The sequence below is a fragment of the Centroberyx affinis genome, unplaced genomic scaffold, assembly GCF_046629955.1.
Source record: "Centroberyx affinis isolate AG114_WGS23_722 - 3 ecotype Tasmania unplaced genomic scaffold, CSIRO-AGI_Caff_v1 ptg001724l_1, whole genome shotgun sequence".
Lineage (NCBI taxonomy): Eukaryota > Metazoa > Chordata > Actinopteri > Beryciformes > Berycidae > Centroberyx > Centroberyx affinis.
Genome location: NW_027280131.1, coordinates 333,692 through 359,729, shown reverse-complemented (window position 1 = coordinate 359,729; position 26,038 = coordinate 333,692). Strand labels below are relative to the sequence as shown.

The 26,038-nt window shown below is 40.6% G+C and overlaps 1 protein-coding gene across 1 annotated transcript; it reads right to left on the bottom strand.

The window, feature by feature from the left end:
* Window positions 1-2,881: 2,881 nt before the first annotated feature.
* On the bottom strand, window positions 2,882-9,969 carry LOC139651887 (solute carrier family 35 member F6-like). The gene is made up of 6 exons (XM_071528776.1): window positions 9,834-9,969; window positions 8,177-8,249; window positions 7,755-7,926; window positions 7,410-7,622; window positions 6,944-7,054; window positions 2,882-4,511 (listed from the first exon to the last, which is right to left on the bottom strand). The coding sequence occupies exons 1-6, from the start codon at window positions 9,908-9,910 to the stop codon at window positions 4,021-4,023; spliced, it is 1,137 nt and encodes a 378-aa protein (XP_071384877.1). The 5' UTR covers window positions 9,911-9,969; the 3' UTR covers window positions 2,882-4,020.
* Window positions 9,970-26,038: the final 16,069 nt, after the last annotated feature.

Below are 26,038 nucleotides of genomic sequence, written 5' to 3'. Positions count from 1 at the left end.
TTGATTTTGTTTAAAAAAAACAAACACTCGCTTAAATTTAGTCAAACTGTCCCTAACGAAAAATCACTATAATATTCCTATACAATTAATGTGGCTTTATAGTGTTTCAATAGTGAGTTTACAGAGACCTTATCGTTCTTGGTGGTATTTTCTATCTCCTATGCCATCACTATAATATTCCTATAATCTACTATAAGTTAACTAGGATATTACACCTATATAGTTTATAGCTATGCAGTGAGATTGTGTAGTACATTTTAAAAAAATATTTAGGATTGCAGTAATTCTTTTTCACAAGGGGTTGTGTAGGCCTATCTTTTTCTTTTTTTTGTGTATTTATTCATTTTTATTACAATTTCAAGTGGAGTTTATTTGCAATGAATCCATCCCACTATATTAACTAAATGTTACTGTGGACAATATAATTTAATACTTCATTCCTCAGTACATCAGCAAGGTAGCAGCCCATTATCAAAGCCGCACATAAAAAAGGAGCTTCTTTTTTCAACTTTTAGCAAAACGCTGCCATCTAGTGGCCATTTGTTATATAAAACCAATAGAAAAAAGAGAAGGGCTCTGAAATATGTGGATCCATTGGCTTTTGGACATATGTTTTGCACAGTGTTTTTCTCATAAATGATTGGAATTACACAGTCTATAAGAAGTATAAACTATACTATATAGTCGACACAACTTTAAAACATATTTCACACTTGATTTAAGGTCCCTGTGACTTCCCCTGCTCTGTGGCACAATGGGTGTATAGGAATATTGTAGTCAATATGGTAGGAATATGGGAATATGGTAGTCCAACAGTCCTATAAGGCAAATAACTCATTATATATATTTTTTAAATAATTATATATTTTTTAATAATATCCTTGTGTGAATATTGAATGGCAAATACAAGGTACTATACACATAGGTCTATCAAATGACAATTCCACAAGACAGCTGACAATTAATGATTTTGTTTCCAAGTAAACAATCAATAGTTTAAATAAAATAAAATAAATAAAACTGTGATGCTAATTAATTTGATTCTAATTCAATCAAAAACAATCTGTGCATATTTGGCTAATGAACCCAGTTTCCTCCATCTAGTCGGTAGCTGTACCAGCCAGTGTGTACAGATCTCTGGGGATGGCATAAGGCTCGGGCTTAACCTTTGACCTCCATTAAAGCAGAGGCCCGGTCATTAGGGAGGATGTTGGGTCGGGGCAGGAAGTGCAGACAGGTGTCAGCTGCCTGTGTCGGGACGGCTGACAAGGGACACTTGCACTGGCTGTTCACTTCACTGGCTGCTGCTTGCTGGTCCAGCTGCAAAGACAGGACTTCACGTCATAACTTCATCACAATCTTCGTCATCATTTTCGCCGTTTACTTCTGTCTATGTCTAGTTTACATTTGCCCCCAATCATTCATGCCGTATGTAATTTGATTTTTTAACATTTACAATTTTTTTGTTGTTTTTAAAATACAAACTGGTGCCCTTTTCAGATTCAAACACAGAGATAGAGTTTCCAAACAGGCATGACTAACACTGACACTAACACTGATCACCTGCACCTATAAGCTGAAAGGGGCAGATAACCAGTCTGAAGAGCATTTATACCGTTTTATCTCTTTTCAACAGCTTACTTTGGTCAGAAGTGAACATTTATCCTCTTATTCAATTTGGACAGAAAAAAACTCCTTTATATTGCATTGAGAAGCAACTGTTAGGGCCTGTAAACAAATTTAACCCTACAGGCCTATATAAAGGTGGAAATTTCAAGTACCGAATACCACACCAGCTATTTAGTATAAACCAAATGACATAATCCAGAAATACTAATACTGGTTGAGTGCTGTTTTTATGTATTTTTTCTTAGTTTCTGCACTGCAAAAAATATTAAGGCAGTTCAACTTAAAAACATAAGTTTCCTTGCTGCCTTAAAATTGTGAGTTGACAAGAGTAGTACTGAATAGTTAGGTCAAAGGTCATTAGTTAGTTGTTCTAATGTAGAAAAGCTAACTGAGTGAATTTAAAACAATAAGTTCAATCAACAAATGTCTAGTCATGCTGATTCATGTTTCCAAGTTGAAGTTAAGTTCAAGTTCCTCTTGTATCACATGATTAATACACAGTTCAACATATAGTATGCAGCTGCAATACACTTACTTGTAGTGGATTGTATTTGCCATGTGCATCAGAGAGAAACTTACTTATTGTGAATTCCCAGATACATAGATAAGATAGATAGTAGATTTTATCATGTTTTGTTGTTTTTTTTATCAGAAATTGACCTATGATTCACCAAACATACATACATATCAAGTCTCTATCCTGTAAATTCATTTAAACCAGAAGAAGGAAGAGTTTCTGGAGAGTTAAACCGTATGCAATGCATACTGGGAAGTCTGCTAATAAACTAACAGTGTTGAGTTTAGTGAATGCTTTATAAGGCGTTCTTTCAACTTGTAATTTTAAGTCACAAGATGTGAACTCATGATTTTAAGTCATGAAGCTCATAACTAGCACTTTTAAGTTGAAATTGACAAACACATCTATATACATTGTGTTAATGGATAAAGATGCATTGATTTCACTAAATTGCACTATGAGTTTTTACAGTGTTGAAAATCTTGCTAAAAATAAACTACTTTGGTTGGGTCCTATTTGATATTTGAAAATGTGTTCATATATTTTTGAAGATATAGCAATTTGCAAAAGGCAGAAAGTGGGAACCTGTTGAGCAGTGGAACAGAGTCTATGGGCTACGGTTAACAAAGGCTCTTTGGATGAAGAAAAACAGCAGGACAACCAGCCCCGAATTCATGAATGTCTACTTCGTCTGTTCAATGATGAAACGCAAAAATGTTTTGAGACTTTATGGATAGTTTCAGAAATGTATTTTTGAAAAACGTCTCTCTTCATCTGTTCCTTACATCCATTCAATGTTGTTCACAGCACATCATTCAATGTATAGGTCTAAATAAAAAAACATACATTTCAACATGTGTGATTTAACGACAGTTCCCTTTTTTCTTATTATATGTTACAGCAAACCTCTTAGCTAGACAACTGAGTGTGGTGGGAGAAGCAAGATTTACAATATCAAGTGCAGATCACTTAGTGTATTATCAATACTTTTGAGCTCAGACTTCTTGGTACATGTTGACCTGTAAACATAAACCAACAATATCAGCAATGCCTGAGAGCAAATATACAGAAGTATTTTTTCAAAACAATTCAACCAAAGTGAAATTAAGAAAATGCCCTTGCACTTCTTCCAAATAAAGATGACAAAGGAAATGTTGAATAGAAGAAAACACATGTCTGTAGGGCCTTCACAAGGCAGTGGATTGGCATTCAATGCATGATTTACACATTGCCAGCCATTTTGGCAAAATCATAGTTCGCAACATTTTAAAAAAGAAACCTAAAACCTAAAAGAGATCACATAAAAATTGCATACAGTACCACAGATATTAAAATCACTATCTAAAACATGACAATTATCCACCTATTGCACATGTAAGCCAATCTGTACAAAACCTGATTTTGACATTAATTTTTAACTTTTGTGGCAATAACTTTCACAAACCTGTGCTGGTTTCTATGGTGGATTGAGCTCTATAGATAACACTGAAAAGTGTCCAAGCCTTTTCTTCCAATAAAAAACAGCTAAAAGGGTCAAGGAGCAGCTGCTGACACTGGCTAAAAACTACTTCCGCTTTGTTTCAGAAGGATGTAATAAAACAGTCGATCTGTAGAATCAACTAAACCTTAGGAAACCCGTATGTGATACAACGCCTTCACACCACCCTCCCTACCGTCTGTTTGTTTACGAAAGCCTGCGCACTCCCACATATTCCCACAAGGTGCGAAGGCTGCGAGTCAGTTAAAATCTGAGGCGTGAACACAACAATTTAAAAAGAGATTGTCACTGACAGCGTTGCGGGAAAGGTGCCGTGTCTCCGACAGACGCTCCGATACGCCGTCATGGCCGTCAAGTTTTACGTTTGGAGCCGAGTCTAGCTCTCGTCGTCGGCCTGGACCCTGCCGTCGGCCAGCAGCCGCTCCCGTTCCGCCGCCTCGCTCTCCCCCTCCTCCGCGCCCACCATCCCCGCGCAGCAAGGCATCCTGGCCAGCAGGGGGCGGTGCAGTCCGTTGTAGAGCGCCGTGCCCACCAGCAGCACGACGAAGCCCAGCACCTGCAGGCCGTGGAACGTCTCCCAGCCCAGCGCCAGGCTCACCGCCCAGATGACCAGCGTGCGCAGGCTGTCCAGCACCATGCGGGTGGTGGCGCTGATCTCCTTGGTGACGCTGATGCCGGCGAAGTTGAAGAAGGCGATGCTGACGGTGTTGCCCAGCAGCGCCAGCAGGATGAGGGGCTGGTGGCCGATCTGGCAGAAGGCGTCCAGCGCGTCCTCCAGGACCTGCCGGGGGTTGCCGCCGAAGCTGCCCACGGGGATGAAGAACATGGGGATGAGCAGCAGCGACAGGACGAAGAAACCAAAGAACCCTGGGAACAGAGAGCGAGAGCGGTAAGCTTCATCTGAACAGCACTTCTTTAAAACAGTGCTTCACATACAGTAAGGTACAAGGTCACACAAATAAAATGGGTAAATATCACATAAAACAAATGATTAAAAAGTCAGTCTGTAACTCTGTTTTACAAAATTATTTAAAAGACGACACTGATCGATGATCTATCTGGATTAACAAACATATATGAGAAGTTTCTGTTTAGAATGTTAATGTCACTCTTACAGGGCCGCCTTAACATTTTGGTTTTCAGCTGTTTATTTTACTTCTTCAGACTCTTTCTATATTTGCCCCTACAAAGCCCATTCTGTAAATACTTTGTATAGACCAGTGGTTCTCAACGTGGGTTCCGGGGACCACCAGGGGTCCTTGAGGGAATTCCAGGGGGGTCCCCAGCAAATTGATGAATTGTTAAACTTCATTATTTAATTTACAAGAAGTTAACACAATTAGAGAAGGTAGGAGAATGACTGTTTTGATCATAGTTTCACTGTTATCTCTCTACCTACAATACAGATAGTATGGGAATTCTGGACAAAATCATATCTAACAATAGAAATATTCTCAGATTTGGGTCTGAGAGACAAAATCTCATCAAATGGGGGTCTGTGTGGACTAAATTAGGGGTCTTAAAAAGGTTGGCAATCACTAGGGTTGCAAAGGGGTGGAAAATTTCCGGTAAATTTCCGGAAAGTTTCCGGTAAATTTCCATGGGAAGTTAAGCTGGGGAATTTTGGAAATATTCCAAATTGGAAACTTTCCATGGGAATTATGGGAATTAATGGGAATTTATGGGAATTAACGGGAATTTATGGGAATTAACTGGGAATTGAGGGTAATTTAATGGAAAGGTATCATATCCAAGCATAAATATCTGTTTTGTTATAAGCAGACATCCATCCAAAATAATACAATTAAAACAGATGTATTTGTAAGTAGAACTTTATTAAGTGTTAAATATTTTATTGAACAATCAATTCTTTCATTGAAGAACAAAAACATGAATGTTGAGTTGCATGTAGGGGGCATGGTCTCAATAGCCCTGCAGTAAGCAGTGTGCTATGTGTGCATGTGATTGAGGAATAGCATAGATATTCAACTGTACTTGCATGATATCTGGTTGTTTTAGTCAGGATTATGCTAAAATATATTTTCCCCAACTATATTTAAGTTCCCTATTAAGAGCATACCTTCAATTTAGTAAATTCCTGGTTTATTCCCGTTTATTCCCATAAATTCCCGTTAATTCCCGTTAATTCCCATAAATTCCCGTTAATTCCCATGGAAAGTTTCCAACTTTGAAAATTCCCGGAATTTTGCAACCCTAGCAATCACTGGTATAGACTGTCATTTTCACAATTCTAAACTGTACTTAGAGGAAAAGTATTTAAAAACCTTCCATTTTAGGGTAATTTTCCCACTCACAACTTGGCACACACAAAGTATCTGGTGGAGAAAAATAACCAACTACTTTTCAAAATGCCAAGGTGGTAATAAAGTATTTGCTTCACTGTACAATTGCACAAACACCATTGCTCCAGTAACACAGTTGATATACAGGCTGTATTACCAAGAACAAAGGATTCTAAAAAAAAATCAACATGGCTCTTATTTCTTTTCCTAGCACTTGTAAATTGCACATGAAGATTCAAGGGACACATATTGATTGACTCTGTTTTCTAGACAGAGTTGTTTTGACCTTTGAACTCTTCATTATCGGCTTCTTGTAACATTGGCAGTTCAGGAATTTTACTTTTATACTTATAGGAAAACTTGTAGGTGGAGACTACAATAGTGATAGTGATAGTAAGAACACAAGAGTGGGAGTTTTTCCAGTCAAGGAAAAAAAGCGTTGTGCCCTTTACTCAAAACACAAAATGTCCATGCTGCATTGCATTCTGATCTATTGAAGCTACTGCCGGTGGAGAAACTGGTATCTCTTCCTCTTCTACAATGGATCCCTCCCTCTGTGATTGTTGAACGTCTCTTGGTGCAAAATGGTGGCTCTAGAAAGAAGCCCTCGCTCTTTGATTCTGAGAGACTGACACCAAAACCTGACGTTTACCACCGATGTTTTAGATCGCTGAAACATTTTCTTCAGAAAAGTTGCGCTGGAAATATCTCAGCATCACATCATGTCATCTACATTTGGCCAGTTATCACGGGAATCAGAATACACCTCCAAACAACAAAATGGACGCAGGAATGCAAAGTACATTGCTTTGTTTTCAACAATGTTAGATTAGATTAGATCAGATTACATTACATTATTACATTAGACTTTATAACAGTGTTGAAGTCTTATAGGGTGGATTTTTCCTTTAGTTTAAGTTGCTCTAGTTAAAAGTGTCAGCTAAATGCCTGAAATGTTAAATGTTAAATGTAATTGCAAATGAACGTTCACCGTACCTTCAGTGCCCACGGCCCGAAGAGGATGAACATCATGTTTGTAGACGAACTTTTCCTCCAGGACCATCTGCACAGCAACAATGATCTGAGCCAAGATGATCAGAAGGTCTCCTGCAGGGCAAAACAGAGTAGTGGTGCATACTTAGCTGCTAATGCAATACTACATGCTTTAGAAGAGAAAAAAAATTGGACTTTGTCATACAGTATTTGCTGTAAAGTTTCATGTTGCAGTGGTGCTTGGAGGTAATTTATTTTTTCATCTCATTATCCATTCTGTTTTGGTCATGATGGTTCAAGTACAGGTTTGCTTGGGTTAAAAAAGATATTTTATCCTAATCAAAGCATTAACCAACATTAGGACTACACTTTATTTTGTTTTAGAGGAAAATCATGTCTTTTTCTCCAAATTAGTCCTATCCAAAGTCAGACTACTGTCGCAGATCTGAATGGAAATCCACTCCCATACCAGTGATGATGTCGCTGAGCTTGTGCGTGTTCTTGTACCCGCTGAGGAAGTCAGCCAGGCCCACCACCACCAGGCCCATGATGGTGATCAGGATGCCGAGCCACTGGCTGGCCACCAGGCGGCGGCCCAGGAAAGCCACAGACAGCAGACCGGTGAAGACGATGACGGCTCCTCGCAGCATCTGGAAGCTGGAGGCGCTCGTCATGCTGAGAGCTGGAAACAGCAAAGAGTTTCATTGGACACATACACAGTGGGCAGTTTTCTACATCCAGGATAAAACTATTTTTCTTAGGTTTAGCTCACAATGAAAAAACAAAGCAATAGATACCTGCAATGGTCACTTACCAACATACATGATGGAGGTCCCGGTCATGTCACACATGGCAGGGGGGAGGAAGAGGAGTGGGTTGAAGCTCTGGCCTGCGTTCATCCTGGGCTCTGGCCTACGTCTGTCGTGGCAGAGCAAGATGTAGAAGACCGCTAGACAGCTGAACTCGCCCAGGAACATCCCCACCGCCTGGGCAGGGAGCATGGGGGGAAGACACAGAGAGGGACAGACAGAGAGGGAAAACAGATCCAAACTTTGATTTGATTTGATTTGATTTTCTTTGGGCAGAAATACGTATAGAAAATCCAAACACGTGCATGTCCCAGATGCTAACCCATATTTCCAATGTGGTGCTCAGTGAAAGAATAATAATAATAATGATGATACACATGATACAGAACACTGTCAAATGCAACATTTTTTCAGGAGAGAGCATTACCTGTACAAATGGGTGAGAGAAAGTGTGTTCAGGGTCATCGCGGCAGCCCCTAGCCGTGAACATGTCCGCCCATCTGCCAGACAAGAAGACATTATGAAGATTTCATTATGGATGTTCTGCACAATCAAACACACTGGTTTCATTTTGCCCTCATGTAAAACACTGTGCAGTCAGACAGGTTAGTGAGTGCCTGTGTAATCCATTGACTTTTATAGCCAGACAATCAGAAGAAGCATGACTGGCATGTGAGCGTCCCGTCTGGGTCAATATGCAAGACAAGGGGATGTGCTCCTTAAAAGTGATGACACAGCCCTTCCTTCACATACAACAGCTTTGGGACCCATTGATACTAAACTAAAGGGGGCTTGCTGGTTGATAACAGTCATTTGTGGTAATTGTGTTTGTGATTTGGATTAGAGTAGGTTTATATGGCGCTTGTTGGTTTGTTATAATCATCTTGCATGGAGGGAAAGAGGGAACTGCTACCAAGCCTATCAGCCTGCACAGGCCGACGTGATGTAACCGATCGCAGTTTTAGGGCGTTATAGCCAGTGAAGCAGCACAGTGAAGTGGTTGCTTTTACGTGACTGTAGTGAAACCTGATCTTTCTACTGCTACACTCTCTGTTCTGCTGTGAGAAACATGACGCAGTTTAAACTAACATAAACAGCACAGGATGTACTTAAGGCTTTATTCATAGCTACTGTTCTGCTGACAAAATCCATACTAAGGCAAAGAGTAGCAGAAGTACAACTAGACTGAACGTTTGCGTGGCAGGCGGTAGAGAGCTGACATCACAGGTTATAGGAGAAGTAAAAAAGCTTAACTTTTACAAAGGTTTTGCTGAAATGGCAAGTTGCCCTCCCACCTCTCCCTGTCGTGACATTAGTGAGGGAAGACTTAAATATATGGTGACTCATTTGTCACGGGAGCTATTGCCTAACAAAAAACAAGACTGACAGTCCATTACTTACCTCTGACTGGGCGTGAACACCTGAGCCACGGCCCATTAAAGTGAATTTCTAATATTGATAGCTCATGATCATGGCATTGTCCATTTGAGGAGCTAACCTTAGCTAACTTTGGGAATCTCATGTGGGTGCTGCAGCATTTTGACCCTAGATAAGGCAATTTTACAAGTCTGTCAATCCAACAACAGTTGCTTCCAGGCAGTAATCTTATCAAGTCTGTAAACAAGGCAGAAATGTCTGTCTTTACTCACAGATTAGCTTCTAAACAGAGATAATACACATAGCTGATCATTCCACTTTCAGTTTGATAAAAACGCCTATCCACCAGCAGTATATAGCCTGATATCAGACGGCTCTGTAAAGCTAGCTAGCTCGGTCAGCACAGGCTGTGTAAGGGTCACTAGCTTATTGTTAACTAGCTACATGTTAACACCTAGATAAAGTTAGCTGAACTACGAATGGATTCTCTGTTAATAACACCTTGTAACAGTGCAATACGCTACCATAATTTGGTTATTTAGCTGACAAGCTCTCTTGTTAATGAAAATATAGATTTTAAGCACAAACGTTATCCCAGCTCCGTTTTACAACACTATGTTTATTGTCTAGCTAGTTCTCCAACAGCAGAAAGTGAAAATGACTTTACAAACACACGACAAAGATACCTCATATTAGCCTCTACTTACTTTGCCGATAATGTGTTTATAGAGCCAGTTGTGAGCATAAGTCCCGCCAGGAAGAGCTGGTACTTTGTCCACGCCATGCTGGACGCGTGAATGTGATAAACCAGGAACAGACAACTACCAAGGCGTATTTTGTTAGGGACCCCAGGTTGTTATTTACTCTCTCTGGGATCTCCTTGCCTGCAAACACCACATGACAATGTTGAGTCAGCTGACCGGGCGGCTGCGCCTTCAGCGAAACAACTACGAGCGTCTGACCACATGTCGCCTTCAGGTGCCGTCGGAAATATCGAGTTCAGCGCACTTGTACGACCCAACAAAGGACTCCGCACCAACCAACACCACTCAGGCCCCTCTACCTGACACATGCGCAGAAGAGAAACCGACCTATTACAAGATGATAGAAGGAGAATGAGCGGTGAGTTTAAGTTATGATAGACTTAAAAAGACAGCGAGTTTGAGTGTACTTGCTAATACAATTACTATCCAGTAGCTGTATGTTTTTGTAACTTTGATAAATGTTTATCGAAGCTAACAAAATAGTCAGTTTACTATTTGTGAAATTTAGGCAGTTAAATCATTATTTAGGTAGTTAAATCATCCAGTATGATAGACTAATCACACTGTAATAAATAAGTAAATAAATAAACAAACAAATCAATGAATTAATAACCAGGCCCAAAAGGATTCAGCATATTGCCTTTGGCCTCTACCTGACTCCAAGTTAGCAGATGTCCAAGATAGCAGCCTTACATGTGAAGTAGGATATTCCACCTGTAAATCTCGGTTCTTTTTAGTGTCTTACATCTATTACAAATTCTATCTATTTTTGTTGAGTTTTTTTTTTTTTTTTTTTTTTTCATTTTACTATACATTTTCTATCCAACCCAGTTGCCAGAATGACTCTATCAATGGTCGATAAAGGCCATAGGTTACTTAATGCCTCTTGAATTGATACATCAATTACATGTCTGATTTATGACCTCAGATCTCGAAATCAGAAGTTTACGAGGGGACATTGAAGGCAGCAATATGGTCGTCATTGGCAATCACAGAATTTTAATGAACAGTAGGGGGCGTCAAAGACCAAACAGACCATGTTGGATTTGAAAGCTGAACCGCAGTAGTTCCCCCTCAGAGTGGCCTCACTTGCTGAAAATAGGAACATGCATTCATTTTTTTCATAGGGACACTGTCTGTCACTGTCCCTTGTGTGATATCTTACTAGGACAATCTGGTTCAAAACCTGCAATAAAAAAGTTTTGGTCCATCCAATCAACGTACCTGATTTTGAATACAGTTAGGGAGGTGTTTTACAAATTTATCCATAGGTGCTATTCAGCTAAAAACTACCACTGAAAAAGATATTGAAATGAACTGCTGTGTTTGTTTTTCTTTCTGGCTTGATGATCAAAGATATATTATTTGGCTACTTGTTGTGACCTCTCCTCCTTGTTTCACTCCTCTGGTGCAACAGAGTCCTAAACCGGATTCTGGCAACTTCCCAGATAGTTCATAGCTCATCTCTCTATTCTTCACAGGCAGCAGTACAACTCATTGCTCTCACCACTAAACACTTTACACTTATTATTCTGCTCTATAACATGATTCAAAATTAGGACTAACCTCACCCTCCCATGAATAGATATTTCTGTGTCCCTGTCTTATAGAATTAATTGTAGGAAATGTCTTTAACTAAGATACCTCGGAAGAGTCTTGTTGGATGATGTTAGAGCAGAAGAGCAAGTGCCAGCGATTACATTTGCAGAGTAGAACATCTCTAAAAATGCAAACATGTTTAAAGAAGGCAGAGATGTGCAACATTTTATCTCTTTGATTACATTACACTGCACCAAATGTATATACTGTAGGCTTTCTGACAAACATCCACCGCAGTGAACCTGTTCTTCTTCAAACGCGCCCCTCAAGAGCCACAACGTCTGCGACGGCCATGAAAGAAATATGAGCGGCCAGAAGCGTTCACGCCGGATGGCCCGGAAACATTTGATTGACAGCTAACCTCCAGTGGTGTGAGGTCGGGCCTGAGGGAGGGAGAGGTGGTGGAGGATCGGTGCAGAAAGCTCGTGCGAGGCCACTGAAAGGTCAGCCGAGCAGATCGACCCGGGTCAGCGTTTATTAAAAGGTTCATGGGTAATTTGTTAACTTTTCTGCACGCTGAACTGACCAGAGAATTATTCATGATCACTGCTCAGCAATGCTCACCTATGCATACTTTACATAGATATCAACAGTGAGCGTATGGCTGCACGCTGTTATATAACATGTTGCAGAACAAACCTACTGGAATACTCAAATTCTCTATGGTAATCTGATTACCTTTAGTTACTTGTGGATGACTTAGCAATCAATACCTAGAATGAACAATTTATTCTACCAAATTGTGTAATTTGATTTGTTCCCCCTTTAAATATCTTTCAAATTTGAGTAATCAGACTCACATTTTTAATATTTTTAACAGCATCTGTAATTTCTGTAATCAGATTATGATTATACCAGTTACACGTCAGCAAGGTTATTTATGAAACTGATCATCAGCTTGTGGATGAATTATACAAGACTTGTGTTTGAAGACTTGGTTTGAATCCAGAGATGAATAACTTGTTTTTGCCCGTCATAGCTGTTAAATGGCTCCATGCAGGCTTTTGATTTCAACTAAATGCCAAAACCTTATCTTAATTGCACTGAGTCTCTAAACGAGCCTGTGGTGGCATACTTGAGCAGCAGTGGCCTAATTGGCTTATAAAGAATATACTATGATGGTGAAACTGAACATGGTTTCAGTGCAAAAACACATCCAGACATCAAATCATAAGCCCACAGTTTCCTCAGGCCTTTACTAAAACACACTGGTCTTATAGTGAGCATGGCTGGTTAAATAAGGGTTAAAAGCAGATGGCAGTTAGGAAATAGTGGCCTTAACCTAATCAAGTCTGCTGCTAAGCTCCATCTTCCAAGACCTGTTTGATGACTTTCCCAGCCTCTCTAATCAATGTAATTGCTTTCTTCTTCTTCTTTTTTTTTTACTTGTATTCTTTTCCCTCCATTGCTCACTGAAAAGCAGAGACTTCCATGACAACAACATATTGAAAATGTTCACTACTATCACTAATGGTATATGTATAGGATCAAATTTAAAATTCAATAATTACACTGGTCTTGATGTCTATTATTTCTTTTTTACTTCTATTCTATTCTATTCTATTCTATTCTATTCTATTCTATTCTATTCTGTTGTCTACCTGGGTAACACCACAAAACCTAATTACAAAGGATTGCAATTACGGTAATAGCACCATGCCGACTAAACTTTGGTTCATGATGACATCATAGCTTCAGAACTGGGTTAAAGGGGCATTAAGTAATCTATGACTTCTATCGACCTCTAGTGGCGACCAGTAGGAATTGCAACAACACTGATTGCTCTCTGGCACAGTCCCCTCCACCCCCCCCCCCCACCCCTCCCCATCCCCTTCAGCTACTGTAGCTTGTAATTGCCATAAGCAATAAAGTCACATTAGAGACGAGTAAGCTAGCTAATTAGAGCAGAGATCCAACAGAAATGTCCAGTGAAGAGAAAATACAGTATATCCCCATGCACAATACTGGAATAATCATACCGCTTTGTCGTTTGCTTTTTTTTTGGCTTGAGAATGAAATGTGTTGTGTTGAAATATGCCGATCGCTCACTCACTTGAAAGCCAGAAATCTTATGATCGCTACCTATCGCCCCTTTAAGCAATCAAACAGTAGTACTGGAAAAGTGGAGAAAAACAGTCTCTGATGGGAGTTTTCCATTGCCGTCATCCCATGAGAGCGCAGACCTGCTGCTTCAAGCCTCTCATCACCGGTGGGATGAGCGAGTGCCGCAGCTCCTATAGTCGTCTCTCACGGCCTATAAGCGAAGCCCACATGCGTAAACGTATAAGCACAAGCACACACACACACACACACACACATGTGCGCGCATCTCTGGGTACAATCCTTTCCTGCCGGCTGGAAACGTGCAGCATGTAATGGCAGTGACAGCCCTTCCTAACCTTTTGGAGAATATGTCAACAATCACTCCGAATCATTGTAATAACGGTTTCTTCCAGCTCACAGGCGAGCCAACCAACATATTCCTGGATGCCCTTTCGCTGGACTTTATGCGTTCAAATTGAAGAGGGACTCAGACTGGATGGAACTCTGTCACCGCTAACGCTCCCAAGCTCAGGTGCTTGTTGACATACAGCGAGTGGCGACAGTGGCACAATGTAATGAAACCGGTGCTTTCTGCTTTAAACTCATGTAAAGGTTATTATGAGGCACTTTTTGTCTAAAGGGCAAAGCTCTGCATCTCTCTCCCTGATCCAAAAATGTAAATGAGGCAACTGTCAGTAGAGGCTAGACGAGTCTAGAAAGTGTTGTTGTTGTTATTATCATTATTAGCAGTAGTAGTTGTAGTAGTTGTCATATTAGTCTCATCAGTTTCAGATGTACAGGCCCAATCTGTAGCTGCAGTATGGTGCTCTCTATTGAAACACTGTCTCCCTACTAGTGGCATTGTTTACATAGTGATTTATTGGACTGAAACTTTTTATACAAGACCTGAGAGTATGCAGCAGCTAAGCATGAGCTCTTTAGACAAACACTTCCAGGAAGAGCCATACCATTGGGAAAAAAAATTTGGAAAGCTTATTTGTTAGCGGAAGCTCAAATTTAGCAGATGGAACGATTATAAACAAGGGACGAAGGCTGCACATGTCCAGCCAAAATATATATAGAAACCTCACTTTTTTGAGTGCGTTTGAAATCGAAATGAGATAATCTTTGTTGCTCTTCCATGATAGAGCAATCATCTTCACAAGATAGTGTTTTGGACTTACAGGCACACAAGAGAGGTCAGGAGCCCAAGCCCATATTTGGCCACGATAATACAGGGACAGATTCCTCCTTGTCTGAGGGTGAGATCACCTCATTTGTCTGGACTGTAAATCTGCCATAGCAGATACTTGGTGACCTTAAAGCTCAGGACTGGTTAGATTTTAATGGACAACAGCTTCTTAAATATACCAAACCCTAAGCAAGAACCTGTTTGTGATGTATTTACATACATAAATGTACACTGCATTATTCCAAATACAAAGACGGATATAATTGCCAGGAAGACTTTTATTTCCCTGATATTTGACCATATAATTTGCCTTAGAAATCATTACAGACATGGCATTACATTCAGTTTCTTTGACAGCAACAGAAAAGTAATACAAGCCACAAAATATTGTATAATCAGATGTTCTTCCATCCGTGACACAATTAACTACCGCGGGACATGACCCTTTATCCTGCAAAGCAACACTACTGTTGGCTTTGCAGAATTTTACTAAAACGCTTTGATATTCCGTGTCGTTAAAAAAAAGTGACAAAATGTCTTTGAGGCAAGAACCCCTGACCTGTGACCCGCTGTCATCCCCATCCACTCTGATTCTCTCTAACCTCCTCTCTCTCTCTCTCTCTCTCTCTCTCTACTCGGCCTACTGTATCAGCATCAGACCAAGACAGTTGCTGTGATAAAGCCTCGGCCGCAGAAGGCTGCCATTAGTTATGCAATCTCTCTCCAGCGGTGCTCGGTGTGCCAGTGGCTGGAAGTGGCTCCTCTCTTAAGTCCCTGCGTGGCCGGAAGAGACCGCTGAATTGGCTCATGAGAAACCATGGAGCGGCTCGTCCCCCGGAGAGATTTCAGTGAAGGAACAATGAGATGTAAAATAATCCTGGGACAGAAAACAAGGGCCGCTGTCTGACCGCCTCCGCTGCCTTGTTATTTTTTATTTTTGCCCCTCTTAAGCACATGGAGCTCTCTCTTGTGAAACACTTCAGGTGTGTAGCATTTATATGTGAAGTTTGTAAGTGTAAGTGTGTTCGATTAGAAGAAATTTGATTGCATAATAGCTGTTTTGTGGCACAACAGGTCCTGTCGTGATACCAGAGTGTGTTCTTGCTTTATGCTTCTGTTTGCAACAAAAGGTGCTCATTGAAGTTAAAGGTAAAAGAATGCTTGAAAAAAGGAAGACAAGGCCTTTTTTTTTTTAAGTTAAATGAAACCTTTATTGTTCTATGGCTACCCTACAAGACTTCCCTCTATTATGGTTATAGTGGTTTTGTTTGTGTTTTGTTCTTTTTCTTTTATGAAAAGCGGTTTACATATATGATTATTATGATGCCAACTACAATTACATGATGATGATGATTAGCATTAGCATTAGCATTAGTATTAGTTAAGGATGGGACAATATACTTATCTCACAATACGATTTGATACGCAATATGGGGTTCACGATTCGATACAACCACGATACGATGTAATAAATAGAAGTTCAATGACAACAAAATCTGACTGTGCGGAATTATGTTTATTTCTGAGCTATGAATCTTTCTAGCAATGGAATTAGCTAGAATGCAAATAACATACAACAATTTAAAATTGTCATTACAAAGTGCAAATAATATAATTTGGATGGGGAGCTTGAGAAATTGTGATGTGAAGCGTCTCTTTTGTGATTACTACAGCAGAATAAAATGGAGCTCATTCGTTTTTACATTGTAATATATTGAATTTTGATATATCGTCCCATCCCTTGTATTAGCATTAGCATTATCTTTGCCTCTCTGACGTGTCATCTCACTGTCCAGAACACACTCCTAGTTGTTGCATGCTGATCTTACACAAGCGCTGCGTATGGATCTCACAACAATCACTCCAGCTCCTATCTAGGCCGGTTATCTAACCGGCGAGGAGCTCCGCGACATGACCGGGGTGTGTTGGGTGTGTGGGGTTGTGAGGGGTGCTTGGCGAATTTTCCTCCAGATCTTCGAGGAGGACACCTAATCACAAGTGACACAGGAGCAGCACTGCAGATTTGACGCTAATCCATGCTGAAGTCAGAAACATTTCCGAGGCTCTCAGCGGTTCTTTCTAGAAAAAAAAAACAAGGGGGCACAATTGCAACGGTGCCATCAAGGTTGCGAGAGCTATTTCACTCATTTACACACACCAGAGCAAGAAGCAAATGGGACTGTATGCATCCGAGTGATTTCTTGTCATGCTTTGAAATGCAGCAGCATCTGCGGTAAGGCTGTTCCCTGCTGTGCCGGTCTGCACCCGAAGCATACAGCAGCAAATCGGTTTTGGCGTGTGCTGCACTGTCTGACACTAAATGTGAGGTCCTGTTGTCCTTGTAGGACGTGTCAGCATGTGCTGCGTTACAATGTACGCTGTCAATACATCTCCATGACAAACACATATTGATTCCCATTCTGATTTAAACCTATTTTTTCACTTCTGAGACTCGCATCAGATCGGCTAGACATATGCCAGGGACATAAAAAACAATGAACCTTTATTTAGCTGTCAGAGCAGAGTTGAGTTTCCAAGGTTGACAATGACAGAAGCTCCCTGAAGCTCTGTCTACTCTGGTGAAAGAGAGGGTGCTGCTTTTTTCACTTTTGAACTCAGTGCACCATGATATACACTGAGAGGAGCAAAGTCTCAGGAGGAATAGGTAAGCTTTTCGCTTGATTACATTCACAAAAGCTGATTTACTAATAACAGCACTATATCCAGCATTTACAAAACATCCACTCCCTCAAAATGATTGACAGCAAAAGAATTAAATGAAATTTGATATGCTCTAAAAGATAGTGAATCAATTTTACAGCCTGGATCTTGTATATTGAATGGAGATACAGAATGAGAATGAATAAGCTTCAGGTAAGGATTGCTTTCCTAAAATTAATCTACAGCCTTTTGCAGTAGAACCCCACTTATTCTGAATTGAGAGTGGTGTCCTTTCTAATGCAGGAGCTAAGTGGTTTCAGATGTGTGATGGCTGTCAAGATCTCTTTTGATTATCACTCTGCAGTGCTGCTCTATCAAATCAACCTGGCAAGCCTCCCTGTTACCCATGGATTTGGTCTACGCACAGACTCACTGATGATCCAACACCAGATGCTTTAACCAGTAAAGTCTGACATAAGTACAAGTTTTTTCCACCTATTTAACTTTCACCAGGTTAGCTCTGTTGAGATCAAAGATCTCTTATTCAAAGCTGACTTGCCGAAGACAGCAGCAGCACATTTAGTTACAGACACAGCAACAACAAACACATTTTACAATAAATAAAAGATTATCCAACAAGGAGGAAAGAGAGAGAGAGACGGACAGAGACGGACAGAGAGAGAGGCGAAACAGCAGTGTGCACACACACTCCCTTGACAGTTTAATTGCTTGTTCCCTGGTGAGTACACAATTTCAATCTTTGAAGACATATTCTTCATTCGCAACTGCATTGATTTTGCGTTCTTCAAGGCTTTACAGGTCAGACTGCTGAGGGGCAGTTTTGTATTTCAGTATGGACCACTTGATGCTTGACAGGTGAGTCAGGCACCCACCTGTTGGGGGCCCTTGGATACATGTGGAGGTAAACAAACCTAAACTCACTTTGAGTGAGTTTAGTTTTGAAATAGAGTTTACTTGCATTTATGAGCTGAATTAAATCTTTAGCATATGGATTTATAGTATACCTCACAGTTAGTTGCTTCAGACTGATTCTCTTTTCTTTAAATTTATATTGCTGGCTGTTCACCTTATGAGCCAACTTTTTATTTACCGCAGCACCACTAGCTGCAAGCATTACTGAAATTTCAACTGGGTTGTGGTCAGAGATGTAGCAGAAGATAAATCCACAGAAACTCAGTTTACCAGAATTTCAGCCTTTACAGGGTTGACATTTATGGTAAATTCATATGACACATCATAGTAAGTAGTATCAAACTGATGTGAGTTATAAGGAAAAAAAATAATGCTTTTCTGAAACTACAGTTGATTTTTCTTTCTAATGGTGGTTCTTTGCCTTATGTTGATCACTGACTGGAGGCGATAGTTTACCCACATTTTTATTTACCGCTGTGTCACTAGTTGTGGTGAAAACACTAACATTGCCCTCTCATTCTGCACTGGCTTGCTAGTCCATCTCAGCTGACCGCATCAACTGATCAGAAGAACATCTCAGCAAGTGCCAAAAGCTTGTTTGGTCACAAAGCTTGGCTCGTGTCTGAAGCCACGCAAGCAGAATGATTGTGAGGCGAGGCGGGGCGGGGGGGTCGGGGAGTGGGGGGTTGGGGTGGGTTGTGTAGCTGTACCAGAGTCAGGCGGCAGCAGAGCCGGAGGTCGCGGTTATGTAACGCCACTAATGTCAGACCATCGCATAAGATGAGACCCTCCCCAGGATCCGTGTTGCTGGATGCCATTTTCTCTCTGCATCAGTTAAAATAATCGCAGTGCAGCTGATCTGAAACATCGAAGCTCAACCGCTCTGAACCAGCGTGTCCAGTGGATTCAGGTGTGAAATTAGAGTGAACAGTAGTGCTGCACAAGTTGGAATCGGGTCAATGTGTTCTGACTTCACTGGGAATGTTATTGGAAAGTGTGCCATTAAATCCTATCTATCACTGTCTAAGATAACCTTCACCCTGTATCTCTGACCCATACACTCGGTCCTACAGTACGCGCGAAGCATCTGCATTACCAAGTGGGTTCCTCGTGTGATTGCTTTCCACACTTGGGCCAAATGGTCCTCAACACACAAAGGCACCAGCAGGAAATCAGGGATGAGAGAGAGAGAGAGAGAGAGGGAGAGAAACAGAGACAGAGGCAGAGACAGAGACATGGTTAAGAGGCTTTTGGGCTTCATCTCTTTGTCTTGAGAAACCAAACATTCAGTACCATTATAATGCCTGCAGCCACTTTGCTGTGGTGAAGGAGAGCAAGAGAGGTTAAAAAAAATCACATTAAAGCAGCTTTGGAAACATTTGAACTGATATCAGAATGATATTTAGGTTCTGATTTCACAGAACAATGCATTAGCATCTAACTAACTTTCATTTTGCCGCCATATTTTATTTACACAGGTTTTGCACATTGGTGCAGGCTGTCATTATCCACATCCATTCAATGTCAAAATGTTTGCTGGGAATCATTTACTTTGTAGCTTTGATAGCCTGTAACAATGTTGGCTGTGTCAACTTCCACATAACTGTGGTAAGAATAAATAAGTCAGTAATGCTAAACAGCATAAAGAGAGACTACTAGTGAAGCTAGTTTCTGGAGGGCCAATCTCAACAGTCAACATTGACCCTGTCCAGCTGGGGACAGAGAGAGAGAGAGAGAGAGAGAGAGAGAAATCGTAATTTCAAATGCGTGTGCAGCTCTGTCTGTTTAAAAGCTGACATCTTGTAGATGTTTTTTGTAAGCTGCAAGAATTAGTGCGACATTTTTAAGTGTCCCTTCCCCGTTCGTGTCAAGAAAGCAAATCAAGCGGCCGGTGCTTGAGAGATCAAATACCACACAGTGACTGACAAGAAAACATGGGACTGGAGTGAAAGCGGGCAACTTGTAATGTTGACATGGCAGGTTAATAGACAGCATCCTGTCCCATTCTTCAGGAGAGATGGTTTGTAGCACACGAAAGGACGTTTCCTCTCCCTGTGATTAACAGCAGCGTGGAGAGCGGAGCGGAGCGGGCCATTAATGGCATTCCCTGCTAGTCAGATAAAGGTCCTGGCAGACGGACATATTTTCTGTCTCCTGTGGAAAATGAGTTGGCTTAATGCATGGAACTGAGATGTAAGAGGAACTGAACACTGGACCGGCAGAGGTGGAGGCTCTGGAAAGATTAAAATGGAGCAAGGCAAGGAATAATAGCCCGGCACCCGCTAAGCTGAACCACCGTCACCCTCTCCACTTTCATTTATTCCAATGAATATGCTTTGCTACCTCTCAAAAGGACTCATCCAGAGATTATTCTGTGGAATAATAACAGCGTATTCTCAAAGTTGCCAATCTCGGCGGACAAAGGAGTGCGAGGGAAAGGGCGAGGGAGACGGAGGGAGAGGTGAAAATGAGGCGTTGTGCGTTAGTAAATGCTGGTTGTACATTTAAGAAGCAAAAAAGAGAAAACTAAACAGTGAGAATTCACAGTTTGAGCCACAAATACCACAGAAAATGAAAAAATAACTGTATATTCTGTTTTGCTCTGGTTAGGAGGGACATATTACTTCTCCCACCTCCCCTTTTGATTGCTTTTCCTTCTGGTTAACTTACAGCCACTTCTCTGTCTCTCAAAATCAATGTCCTGATTTGACAGTGCAGTGATTTCTCAGTCCCATATGAATTTTTTTTTTTACAATTGAACAAGACGAGAGGTAAAGATGACCCTTTCCAGCTGGCGTCTTGGTGATAGAAAAAGCTTCCATCACCAATATAGGCCTACTGTAGCACAGAAATGCTCCATATAACCACTGTCTCATTACACCGGAAAACACTGACTGTCTTCTGCAATTTGACCCAAATGGCCTAGAATATTATTTCTCATATATATTTCACTTCTAGGAATTTTTTCTTTATCTGAAGTGAGGAAGAAGCTAAAATTAGAAAGTAGGCCGGAAAATTAGCCAGTAACTGAGGCAAGAAATCAGTACACCTTGTGATCAGTGTCTTACAGTTAGCAGTGGAGTATATACTGTATTGCACTCTTTTATATCGTTTTTTATGCTATTGTTAATGCACTTTTAAAATAAAGACTGGTGTGACTGGAAGGTTGCTGCATGGCTGGGGAAATCTGGGAGGGGAAAGTGAATGAGTAATGCTCTCCTCTCCTTCAACAACCGCCGTTAAGACATCTTTGAGCAAGGAGCTTAATCCCCTGCTCCTCCAGTGGCAGCGGGACAGGACTGGGACTGAACCGCCACTTGTCAAAATGTGTGCGAGGGTGCGATCACACCTACGGTTTGTTTTCTTTGCGCTGAATCATAGTGGAAAAGTTGACTCTGTTGCATTTTGGTATGTGTTTTGTTTAGGTTCACACTGCCCAATTACAAGTGAGTCAGGGCTTGTAAACAAAAGTCACATGGACTCACAAGTAGCTTGTTTATTGGACAGAGTTTTGGTGACCTGTCATGCTGCCAGGTTAGAGATTTTGGCAGCGGAGGGGGAGCAGTGCTGGAAAAGAACATGCATGATCAGCAAAGTAATGTAAAATAAGTGTTAAAAAACCTTCTTTCAGACAATTTTCCGGGGTTTGCATGTAAGCGTCGACACCAGAAGTGTCCAATTTTCATTCCAATTAGTACACCAAATGATTTAATTGATTACTTCTTCCTTTTCTCTGGTTGAAGCTAATCAGTAAATCAGTTGGTATAGTCTTTGGTTGGGATGAAAACCTGCAGACTCTCAGGCCCTGATGGCTCATGGTTGGACACTGCTGGTCTAGAGCGGTAGGTGATTTGGAACAAGCAGCCTCAGTGACTTTGTGGAGGAACACCGTATAGCTGCTGAGTTGGAGAGCGTTGTTACGGGTCAAGTCAAGCCGGGTGAGTGATGCAAGGTAATGGCACGGGGCGCAGCAAGAGCTCAGCTGAATGGCGGGGCGAGTTCACTTCAGAAGTAGAGCGGAAGAGAGGCTATGTGGTTTGCAGCAATAAAGGTAGGACTGTGATGCTGTGATGAAGTTACATAATAAGTATCATAACAGGGGTGAGTACACTTAGGGTGACCCTGGCCTGGCCATGGTTATGTAACATTGCATTCCCTACAAGGTTAACCATGATGAGAGCAATAGTGATGGTCGGTAATGTAAATTTCGATGAATTCAGCTGGGACGATATATCGAAATTCAATATAAAAATGTGACAATATGTATCGTGGGGGCAGAAAAATTAATCGTGATATTAGCTGCATTTTATTCTGCTGTAGTAATCACAAATGAGACGGCTTGCCCATCACAATTTCACAAGCTCTCCATCCAGATTCTATTATTTGCACTTCGTAATGACATTTTTAAATTGTTGTTTACATTCTAGCAAGCCAATGCCGTTACTTTGTGGCTCAGAAATAATCATAATTCTGCACAGTCAGACTTTGTTGTCATTGAACTTTTATTTATTCCATCGTATTGTGGTTCTATGGAATCGTGAACCCCATATCATGTATTGAATCATAACATGAGATAAGCATATCGTCCCATCCCCATCCCTAGTGTATTCTATATATACTGTGATTGGTTTGCCTGTGATACTGTGTCACTGAGGAAGATGTAATCGAAATGTTTCACATAAGTTTTAATGCAGCGCTCCTGCACCCAAGCAATACGCACTTTTAATCTGTAGCATCTGAAATGAAAAACAAAAGAAAATCTATTTTTTCTACGCCTTTGTGGAACATTATTATCCATTATTCAGCAGTGTGTGAATTTCTCAGGACCTGCAATTTTCATTCTCAGGAGCGTGGGTTCTTCAATCATTATGATTGTTTAATGCAACTCATTCTTTTCAGTATTAATATCTTCATGGTACAGAGGGCCAATGCACTGCAGATCACACACTTCACCTATCTCTTTATACCACACTGTACTACACTGCCTGATCGTACTGAGCTAGAGAATATTGAGTGTTGAATGTACAGTATATATATGGATATAATGTATATAACCCACTGTCCATCATTGAACCCAGTGTGTCAGTATCTTCTGTGAAAGCAATGGAGATTCTGGTAAAGCCAAGGTAAATAAAACAAAGTCAACTCCATTGTCTGACAGAGGCCGTCTTGTTGTTCCAACTTCAGTTGAGTTCTAGTTTTTCCAGGAGCGATGTCAGAGCGTGTGTGTGCAGACGGACGGAAGATGTATCACAGCAGATGCTGAAGCCACAGGAGAGTTAATGGAGCGCCTTGTGCTGCATCAGTCCGCTCCCCTTGAGACAGCTGAAGAACGCTGTGAATCTTATTATTCAAACACGCCAGTCACCTGCAGATTTTGATAAGTGAATCAAGTTTGGGATTCCTTGTCAATCTCTTTGTTGTCCTTGAAATAAAACAAGCAGGCAGGCATTATGCAACCGATAATCAATTTATATTTTTATTTAGAAAATTTGATTAACAAATGACAGAATGATAAATTATTTCAACTCATATAGAAATAGCGTGTTACAGTCTTTAAATGAATGTGAAATGACATAATCCCAAATAGTCAATCCAGTGAATTGTTTTGATGTCCCCACATTTTAGGTGTAGTTATCCCCAGTACTGCAGGCCTTGGCTCCATTCCAGCACTCAGTAAATTTTGTTGACAAAAATGATTACTAGAGGGATTACGCAACAGCCATATTTTGCACATCTAAGCCTCGGCAGCAAGTTAACACTATTAACTCCAAACAATGTGCATTTTTCGTCAACAATGATGTGACGGGACCGAAATTATTTGACCAATGGACATTCAAATTGATATCGTTTTGTGTTAAATTCTGTTAGATCACGATTGAAGAAAGAGCGTACATGTATGTTCTCCACCTCTCACCCTGTTGCCCCACCCCAGCTCTCACACACATAGTGCAAGTCCCTCCATAGAGCACTGAGAGATTCTGAAGACTGTTAATGGGCATGTTGCAGCCAATATGAATGTTTCAGTAGAAAAATAGGATGGAAACAATGACTGAAATGAAGGTGACAAGACTAAAATATTGAGACATTTTGAACTAGAACCTAAACAAAAATGGATTACATAACTAACCCTTGACTAAAACTGATAAACATTTCAGTCAAAAAGCTAAAACAAAAACCAAAAGTTAACACTGCATAAAGACCTCAATTGGCTGAATCAAGTGTGTTAGGTGGGGCTGGAGCAGAGACCCCCTAAGTGCATGAGGTGCAAACTTTGAGGCCCTTTATTCGTGAGGTGCACTACCCATAACTATTCTCAATCATCAGTAATGTATTTAGTCAAACATTTCAGACTGATAACACAAGAAATAATTAATTAGGGCATATCATTTACATAACAAAACATAATGTGATTCCATTAAAAAAAAAAAAAAAAAAAATCAATATTGTGCACTGAGTTCCAGTGCCCTAAAGCATATACAACAATCTTCTAAAGTGCAGCAGTGAATAAGATAAGACTGTCTACTATGCACAAAGTGAGCTTACATGCTCTAAGTTAAACTATCAGAATATAGTTGTGCTATATGAAAACATATATGACAAACAGACAAGTACATAAAACAGGTTGATACACGGGAAGAAACAATTAAAAAGAAATTCAGAGTGATTTGTACAAAATACAACTGTGAGGTCTGAAAGGGGTGGCAGGGTCGCCTAGTGGTTAGAGAGACCGTCCTGCGTCCGCGATGTCACAGGTTCGACCCCTGCAACGGTCATGTGTCCCGTCAAAGTGTCCTTGAAGCCCTACCTGCTCACTCATTGTAAGTCATTCTAGACAAAAGTGTCAGTTAAATGCCTGAAATGTAAGTTTTCTCTTGAAAGGAAAACGGACGTAGATCAAAAGTTTGGCTTGAACCTGAACTGCAGTTAGAGACACACAGAAGAATAGACTGAGTTGCTCTTGAAAACTTTCACTGAAAAAATAGGCTTTCCCTCATTAACAACTACAGTAATGAAGTGTCCAAATATATACACATTTTTCATTTCGTTGCAGTGAGTATAATACTTACAGCTGAAGATTCCTTTAAGTCTTTGTGGAAAAAGCGGACTTTCAAACTCTCCAATAAAATAAAGTTCTGTTTTTTTTCTCAGGGGATCATTATATACAGTTCATACTCCCTCGGTCCCTCATAAAAATATCTCTCACAGTGTAAAATGTCCTTTGTCATATTGGAACAAGATTTAAGTCAATCTCACGGCAAAAGGGTCAGTGAATGCTGAAAACATTGAATTCAATATTATGAATTCAGAGGTGCAGAACTTTGGTCCAAGAGAGCCTCACATGTTATTTTTTTTCCCTGCCTTTTAACAGTAACAGATTCAGACTTTGAGTAATGAATGCACATACTTCTTAAACAACCATTAGCATTATTTTACCAATGACATCAGTAACTACCTTAGTCCTAAATGGTTTGTGCTTACAGGCTAATGGAAGTTCAGTATATGGCTAGAGTCTGAAGACTAGAGCAGAGTGCAGCACACAGAGGCAGGCACCAGGCTGTTCAGTACCAGAAAAAAGCCGACACCAGGAGGACTGGGTCTCTTTAGGACTGGAGTTGTGCTCCCCTGACATAGCTAATCTAGTACCACAGTAGCAAAGTCCTCCCCACATGATAGACAGAAGTGGGACTTGATTTAAAGCATTAAGTCCTCCCGGTCT

What these genes read in the sequence shown, in the direction of transcription:
- LOC139651887 (XM_071528776.1), bottom strand. Translation starts at nt 9,910, where the DNA reads ATGGCGTGGACAAAGTACCAGCTCTTCCTGGCGGGACTTATGCTCACA. An exon ending in ATAAACACATTATCGGCAAA is followed by an intron (nt 8,250 to 9,833) that starts GTAAGTAGAGGC and finishes CTTGTCTGGCAG; the next exon opens with ATGGGCGGACATGTTCACGG. An exon ending in GACCTCCATCATGTATGTTG is followed by an intron (nt 7,623 to 7,754) that starts GTAAGTGACCAT and finishes TGCTGTTTCCAG; the next exon opens with CTCTCAGCATGACGAGCGCC.